Below are 9,155 nucleotides of genomic sequence, written 5' to 3' on the forward strand. Positions count from 1 at the left end.
ACCTCTGAAATAAAATAAAATGATGAAAATGTAAAATGTGCTGTTTTCTTTTAAGACTCATGAAAGCCAGATTTGAGTGAAACATGCTGTAACCTTCCAAATTCCAATAATCTTTATTCTCAAGTAATTCAATTAAAAGTAACGGAAAGTAGAGGAAGATTTAAGAACCTCAAACTCTGATTTGGTGAATTTCTTATGGACCTTTTCATTTTTCTTTTATTCAAGCCCATATATCTCATGAAGTCTTCCTTCCCACATTAACTGTAGTATGAAAAATAAAAGGAAAAAAATAGATAAAATTTGTAAACTGAGACATTACGTTAATATATTTGTCTCTTAGACCACTGTACAATTTTGGACTTGTGTGTAAGTTGGATATTAATGAACCATCTCTGGAATAGGAGATATCACACAGGTGGAATATTTTATTAGATGTGATTCTCTAGCTCCTTGAAACATGAAGACTTGAAGAATTTTGGGTTTGACTTGCTGTAGAAGTGGAATTACAGGTGTTACATGTGGTTTGTGTATGTGTGTGTGTAGTGAGGGTGTGGTATTTTAATGCTAATAACTTAAAACTGTATCTTTATAGCAGTTACATTTGACAATAGTGCGTATTCTATTTTTAGGAACTTGCAAAAGAGAGACAAGAAAATATAAGATTAATGAAGATGACACAGGACAAAGAGGAAGTAATCGGAAAACTGAAGGAAGAAATTGATTTATTAAACAGAGTAAGCACATATTTTCTTATATGGTGCTTGGTAAAAGAGGGGATAAATGCCTCTGCATTCTCAGTGCTTTTCTTCAGGTACCACTTCACAAGGTTACAAGAGAATTAAGTGTTTTTTGTTTTTTTGTTAGTTTTTGTATTTGTGTAACCTCGAGGCGTGTAAATAAGTGATATTTTCCAGGTGGCTGCTGTTCGTTGTCATTAACTTGCAGAACTTTTTAACTGTTGAGGTACTTAATATTCTTGTTGCATTTTTTTGTTGTTGTTTCTTTGTTGTACAATGAGATTACAAAAGCATATGTTCTTTACTGCCTCTTCCTTTCAAATTCAGTATGTAGCATACCAGGAAATAATGAAGTTTGGAGTTCAACAATTTCCTCATTATATTATTTCAAGACTCATGTCAGAAAAAGCAGTGATATCTTTAACTTACTTTTACTCAGTTCTAATGTACTAATAAGGTAACATTTTTACTAGGTAATCTTAGGTTTGGGAGTGTGTAGCTATTACTGTTCTGACCCATATTGCCATACTTTTTATTTTTGATACCAAAATAAAGGCACAGCATGGGGCAGGAGACTTGGGTTATCTATGCTCATGCGAAGTGTGGAGGCATGAGGAGAGGTTTAGGAGAAGAAGGCTTGCTTAGGAATGGGGCAGAGTAAGAAAGTTAAAGTTAGTGTAGAATACCTATTTTGAAAAGTTCTAATTTAAAGGGTGAACTGGGAGGTCTTTCCTAGAATAGAGTAGTCACCTTGTCTCACACATCTCAATTGATGTGCAGAGCCTGAATGTACTGGGGAAATATGCTTCTGCTGTTTATGCTCTGCCTTTATGGGGAGATACTGATCTTCCCATAAAATTAAACAGAAATGTCCTTGGTGAATTAAGCAGTGAAGGGAAGCAATAACTTCGTGTGCATTGTAGTAGACTTTGATTTTTTGGTATTCGTGTATAACAATGGAGATAGGTAATCTACAGGATTAAAGTAGCTGTGTATTATTTCTTTTTATAAAGAAAGTTGGAATGTATAGGATTGATGAAGTAGTGTCTGTATTGGAGAGATTTGTGATTTCATTGAGGAATTGGTCTTCATGCCATTTTTACATCTGACAAGGAATATCTTACATCTCAGTTGACCACTTCAGTATTGGTCAAGGAATCTGTTCACTCCTGTGTAGTGGGTGGCAAGGCTACTTAATACTACTGGTCCCATATGATTTCCTGTCTCAGAGATCAGAAAGTAAAAACCACAGAAGTACCCAAATCACTGCAAACTTGTGTTTTACGATCTGTTCTGAGGGTTTCTAAGGTCTGCTTATCCAGAAGCAGTGATTTTTTTCTACTTTATTTGAATGATGATGTCCTAAATTAAATCCATGAAGTACCTGATTAGGAACCATCTTTGAGCAGTCTTAGCAAAGTCAAATAGGCCTTGTGTATTGCCTGTATTTAAGTATGATTGCAATTTCTGTTTGTTGTGTGGGAAGAAAAATCAAAACATAGTAATTCCAAAAACCTCTTTACTACAGGATGACTGGAACTGCACTGTTTGATGAGAAATGTGTACATGATACTCCCTTGATAGTCTTCATTAAATGCAGAAGAGAATATTTTCTTTTTTTTTTTTGTCCACCAGGGCAGCATTTATCATAGCTATAACAGTATGTGTTAGCTTTATTGCAGTGCAGCTATTAATGTTTGAATCCCTTAGGTTTTTCTTAACATAGAAATAGCTGCCTTTTGACTTTCTGACCATCTTACTCATTTGTCTTACAAAAATTGAAGCCAGCGTGTGTCAAGTGATACTTCCATTAAAGCAGATACAATTTCACTTTGTTTTTTAATAGCTTTTGGATTTTTTCAGTGCTTCTATGTTAGCTATCTGTGTGGATTTACAAAAATGAAAGCTTTCGAATAGTAAGAAAAATTAGAGAAGTACTACATCATTCCTGTGATGGGAGGGCATGAAAGTTAATATGGCAGTCATATTTGCCTAAGGTTTACGTTTGCAACTGTGATCATGATGGTCAGTACTTAAACATCCATCTGTTCTTCATAGAACATTGCTTTGTAGACCTGGCATCAAGATCACATGCTTTTCGTGGAGGATAAGAGAAGTCCTGATGACTTAGTGAGTTTATGCAGTGATCTTTTTAAAAGGTTTTGCTTTTAGAGAACCTAAATAGAGGTCTTGAAATTTGACCATCTATGCATTTGTGGTATTGCTCTGTCTTTCCCGTTAATCAAAAAATGCTGTTATTGCATGGTAGATTGTAGTGACATGGAAAGAATTTCAAGTCAGATAGCCTAAATGCCATTTTATTGCCTAGCTTCCTGACTGCTCAGCCCTCATGTTGAGAGAAATGCTCTTTCTAAAAGTTTCGGTCAATTTGTGACCACAGATGTGTCCTTCATTGGCACTGTGTTACACTTGAAAAGCTATTTTTCCAAGAATCCTGAAAACGTGTCAGCAGACTTTTGTTTCTCATTTTAAGTAAGTACATTTATTTAATGTGAAAACAGGGTTTTACAGAGAGCAGTTGGTACTAGGATGTTTAAAGAACATTGGCTGATTCATATGGGGAACCAGAAAAGTCTTTCTGCCGTAAATAACATCTTTTCATTCCAGTGGATTAACTAATAAAGTATGTCTGCCACCTTTTGTATAAGAAAGAGGGAATTGCTTCATAAGCACAAGAGAAAGGCATCTCAAAATACTTAATTTAAATATTTGTACGCTGAGTCCAGCTATCAGTTAGTTTATACTTAATCATTTCTGATCTTGCTATCACTATAACTAAATGTTTCTTTGTAATAGTCTGTCAGTGAGAATTCATAATCCAGTTAATGTCAGTGCTATGCAGTTATTGGTTCCTTCTGCAGTCCAGGCTTTCCTGCTGTTGCATCTTATTTACTACCAAGTGTAAATCAGCACTGCAGTTATTAGTTTTGAATATGAAGCCTCAAATTACAGAGCAGCATAAACCACTTTCAGTCCATTATTTCCTTAGATACTTAAACCAGTTTCAGTTTTTTCCTGGATCACATTCAAGAACTTCTTTGGAATGTTATTTTATCATCATAAAATATCATCAAAAACTATATTCTATTTTGGGTAAATGGTAAAGGTACTTTTATACTAAAGGCTGTTAGAATAGCTTTAATTGAGCTACCTAATGGCTCTTACGAAAGCATGATCCAACACAGTATTACATGCACTGAACTAAAAAATACAATTTTGTTGAAAATACTATTTTCCCTTCCATCTGATTATTTATCTGCATAAGGGATAGAAGTATGTTTTCTAAAATTCCACAGTACACTGTATTTATAGTAGCTGGTCATCAAAACTTTTGCATGTGTAGATGTTCAACACTTGCACGTGTTAGAGCAAACAAATGCTCTTCCTGGAAGTCACTGCTGTGTGACGCAGTATTACCTCTGTTAAAACAAAGAGGAGTTTCTGCTAGTGATTTTCAGTTCCAGGCTGCAAAAACAAAAGCTCAGTTGCAGAAGTATTGTATTTGGGCTTGGCAAATTGAAGAGGCTTTTAAAAATCACAAAACTGATGGACACGGTGTCTCTAGAATGCACTTACAGAATGATCCCACTGAAAAAAAGTAATAGGCTCCTTAAGTTAAACAGTACTTAACAACTAAAAGGAATAAGAGAAAAAAATCTTTATTACTGTTTTATTTTTAATCTAGCCTGACAACACTAGGGATTTGCAGACAGATCAGAGGACATCTAGTATCTGATCAGTCCTGGTTCTTCCTGCTTTTGTCTGCCTTTTATTTTCCTTCTCCAAGTGCTGCCCCTCATGTCACTATTTCCTCTTTTTTTTTTTTTTTTCTCATTCTGTTTCTTCTGTGTTGTTTGTGCAGTAAAATTGTTTTTACTGAACGGCAACGGCCAGCCTCATTGTTTTCTCACTTTAAAGACCCAGGAGAGTTTGGTAGGAAATCAAGCACCGAGATTGGAAACTAGTTACATACAGTAGGTGGTGAAAGAGGGATGGACGTTGTGGTAGGAGCTATCTATTTTAAGGACACGTTTTTAGTGTGTATCTTTTCTTTCATTAGGAGTTTAGTCAGAAGTTAAAATATACCTTTTAATCTTTTTTTTTTTTTTTCACAGAAAATGAAAAAAAATAGGCAAGTGGTTCTTGTTCTGGAATAAAAAAAAATAACAACAAAGATACTTAAAGTGTGAAACGGACTTTATTGCAGTAACAACCAGTGATGTGTACATATGTATGTAGGATATAACATAGTCTAGGGAGCAGGAGTTCCAGCTAATGTATAAACTCCATGCCAGTAAAGTAATCACACCGTCCTGTTTTGGTTTCTTGCTGCATTAATTCATGCTATAGATTCAGTTTTGCTCATACGGTCCCATCTCCAGGTACTTGTGTATGTGAATGTAATACTAATATTTTAATTACGGTAACTCTTGGAAAAACGATGAGTTTTAACAGATTGAATTACAGTGATGCTAATCCATCCCAACACCAACTTGTTGACTTTAGAGCTCAAACGTTAAATTCCCACTGCTGCTAATTGAGAGTTTGTATTTATCTCCTCAGAAATGTTTCTCTCTTTCCTTTCACAGGACCTAGATGATATAGAAGATGAAAATGAACAATTGAAGCAAGAAAATAAAACCCTCTTAAAAGTTGTTGGACAGCTGACAAGGTAGAAGATTCAGGCCTCAATGAGGAAAGATTTAAAAACTACTGATTGAACGTTAAGGTCAATATAGTAATACTTCCTGTGTTGCAGTATGTTATAATAACTGTCTTTATATTTATTGTTAGGAAACCAGATGAATGTTTATTTTCATAGTACCTTCTTCTTGCAATGAATGGCATCAAAACTGGGGTATATCTTAAGCTTTCATTTCACAGAACAGCAATTCAAGTTTTTGTCATGTTACAAAATTCTGAGTTCAAAAATTTGGGGGGTTTCTATCTTCAGATTCCATCTGGATACACAAGGGTAATTTAAAACTCATAGCACCGAGATCACTTTCAGTCCATGTGGGTGTATATTTTGAAACAAATGAAAGCAATACAAATAAGCTTTGTTTACACAGATCCAAAATATATTTTTTGTGAACTATTGCCTTTTTTGGTTCAACAGCTGTAAAGTGGATGCCTTATTACTGACGTATAACATTTTGCAGATTGATTACTTGCTCTAAAAACTCTTGTAATGTTGAGGGTTATTTTTTACTGTATCTGAAAGACTGACAGCAATAGAGTAGTAGTGATATTTTTCTGTGTAGCAGTATTTTGTCAGGAGGGGGAGTTTTATTAATAAAATAAATAAATCACCTGTGGTATCAGCATTAATGAGTTCTTAGAATCACATTGAGGTTGTGCACTGCAGTTTATTTTAAAGCTTTAGTGATGAAATGCAATTTTGCTATCCAACAGTAAATTTGTTTGCTGTGTTGAGAATACAAACAAGCCTGGAGCTTTCATTTTCACAAAGATGCTTTTGCAATGCGATTCTATTTAAGGCTGTTGTTTTAAGATTTGTAGTGGTCGTAACCAGTGTGAGTTTTTTAATGTTTCCATTTTTAAGCTGGGTCAGATTTTTTTGTATGTACATAAAAGTAGAGAGGAATACAAGTGATTGACACCCTTTTGAAACATCAAGTGGTTTTATAATAACCTTTTATACTTGATTTTAAACTCACAAGGTGTCTAAGAAGTGCCTGTTTAAATCCACTTACGACCGCACACTGATTCTTCTATAATATGATAGTAAAATTTCATTTTATATGAAACACATTTAATTAACAGGTCCCTTCTTAAAATTCTTTTTAAGCTGAAATTTGATGTCCTTTTTTCTCATCTTAATCCAACATCTATTTCGTTCTTAATCAGAATAAACATATCTTTCTGTTTGAGTCAGAAGATCTGAAAGAAAAGCATTTCAAGGAGTCCAGGCTTTTTCTTGCCAATTTTGAAGTTTGGTGCATGCACATAGCTTTTGTTATGTTAAAACTTAAAGGTAACTTTAATACATATCAGATTTGCCAATTGTTTCCATGCAGTATATTTAATGACTGTAAGAGATTCTTGAATTTCACATTCAGGAATTATTGTTATGCCTTGGATTGTTTTGAATATAGGATTTTACTTTTGGGTATTCTAATGAGAAGGAACTTCTCAGAGCTTAAAAGTATTTCTCAGAAAGTATTTTTGAAGATATTCCAGGTTGCCTTGAAGTTTTGCTTCATCATGGAAGAGATAGCCCATGGGACTTAACTTACGACATTATGTCAAGTTTTTAAATGGAATGGAGGGGGGAAATGTAGTGGCCTTCCAAATTGTGATATTCAGCAGTGAATATTTGTCTTAGTATCAGGCAGACAGTAAGAAGTCCCTCCATTTATCATTTCCATAAAGTTAATTGAAAGTCATGAAATCATTTGAGTTGTATGCCTTCTGAATAAATACACAGCTTTCTCTGGAAAAATATTTGATTTCCTCCTGTGTGTGTGCGCTGAGTAGGAAATATACATACAGATCTAAATGTGGGATGTCAAACTTCTTGAAACATCTTTGAGCTCTTAATTCAGAAGTATCAATACTAATATGAAGTTGTAGATTAGATATTTCATGAATTAAACCAAAGAACAATGATGGCAAAAGAATTGTTTGTTGTCATATTTACCTCTTCTTGGTTTGCATGTGCATTGAATAAAACTGAGCAGCAGAAACTCCAAAATTAGAATTCCTCTTTTAACCTGGACACTCAGCTGTGATAGTATTACTTGGCTGAAGACATACGATACTGTACCTTGAAGGGGCAAGGGAAGTTTCCAGAAAACAGCAGTCCTTCAGGCAGAAAGTAGGAACTACTGGGAACTCACACCTGAAGTTACTTCAGGACATTATTGTGTGATTTGTATACAGATATTCCGTATATAAAAGGTTCTGTAGTCATAAAAATACCCACAAATTGTATCTCTAATCATAAGATTTGTGCTGACCTTTGTGAAGAGTGGATGGCCTTTTGAAAGGCCTGTTTCAATAATAATTTGGTACTGCTCACATTATCAGTCTCTTGGGAGAAGTTTTGTAGACTAGGAATAATTATGTATTACTTAGAATGTTATTAATCACCTAGTCATTGCTTGCCACTGTAGTTTTAATTCAGTAGGGTGTCCTTATAATCAAGCTCAACCATAGAGTAAGATTTTATCCTAGGTGATTCAAATATGTTAAATTAGCTGCTTTGCCAGTAATTCAGTAACAAGTGTCCCTCTCCAAACCAACACCTCAGTTGTTCTCAGCAGATACACTGCTGCAAGTGGGAACACACCTCGCATGGGAAGGCTGTATGATTCTTGGATCATACCTAGGCTAAGTTAACATACCTAGGCTAAATTAGAGCTTTTTTTTTTTTTTTTTTTGAAGGGAGTAAATATTCTATATTTACTGGATAGATGACTTTATTGGAGATTTTTGAGCTTTCCTATCTTAAAATTTGTACCAGACTTGCCTAGGTCTAGCATCTCTGTTTCTGGGTATTTGAATCATCTAGGAAACTGAAACAGACAAAAATCCCTGTTGACTAAAACAAATGACAGAAAGTGCTTTAATAACAAACAGCATACAGTAGCAGTTTTAAAAATGCAAAGTTGTACTCCTTTTTACAGTCATGTACCTTCGCATAGAAGACAGACACTGTGAGAGCTGAAGGTTTACATTCTGCAAGAAATACTTTTATTGTTGACTATACACACTAATGTTTGTGGGATTTGTTCTTCAAAAGTAGAAGATCAAGCTTATGTAAATGTTTTTTACAAGGACATTCAACATTGTGCATTTTTTCATTTTAAGATAATGAAGTGGGCATGTGTAGATTTCGTGTTACTTGCTATATATTAACCAAAAGAGTACAATATTTGTGAGTGTTTTTTCTGTCTTAAAAGCAAAAAATGTTTCTTAATTACCCAATTTGTGTTTACACATTCTGAGATGAATACACTTCTCTTGGCTCTGAATTTGGGAGATAAGAGTGAAAGAAGAGGTTTGCGAGAAACCGATGAGGGAATTCCAAGGTAGGAAGCATAACCTAATGATTTGGTTTTTGATTATTCAGCTGTAGTGAGAATTAGCTGTGGAAGGACTTGTGATTGGCATAAGCACCTCAAAGAGAGACAGGGATTTAAGTACATTGGAAGACAAGTGATTAATCTGCATCAGAGTTTTTTTCTATGTCTGGTAACATTACAACTTGGAAACTTGTTACTGTAAGACCAGAAGGAATACTGGAGATCAGATTGCTTTTTAACCCTTTGCTAGGAAGGCAGTTACTCTGACTCCAGTTATTTCATACTTTTCTGTAAGTTTTTTTGTGTCTTATTTCCAGCTTGAATTCAAACAAATCAGTATTAGCAG

At 34.6% G+C, this 9,155-nt stretch overlaps 1 protein-coding gene across 1 annotated transcript in view; it reads left to right on the plus strand.

Moving 5' to 3' along the window:
* The window catches only part of PAWR (pro-apoptotic WT1 regulator), a 63,916-nt gene extending 55,295 nt beyond the window's left edge, over positions 1-8,621 (plus strand). The window contains exons 5-6 of the mRNA XM_065743239.1: positions 630-734; positions 5,348-8,621. Of these exons, the coding sequence (XP_065599311.1) occupies positions 630-734; positions 5,348-5,434 (192 nt within the window). The 3' untranslated portion in view covers positions 5,435-8,621. The remainder of the gene's footprint in view (positions 1-629; positions 735-5,347) is intronic.
* The last annotated feature ends 534 nt before the right edge of the window (positions 8,622-9,155 follow it).

The sequence above is a fragment of the Cyrtonyx montezumae genome, unplaced genomic scaffold, assembly GCF_038088225.1.
Source record: "Cyrtonyx montezumae isolate F1298 unplaced genomic scaffold, pur_monq_1.0 scaffold_3, whole genome shotgun sequence".
Lineage (NCBI taxonomy): Eukaryota > Metazoa > Chordata > Aves > Galliformes > Odontophoridae > Cyrtonyx > Cyrtonyx montezumae.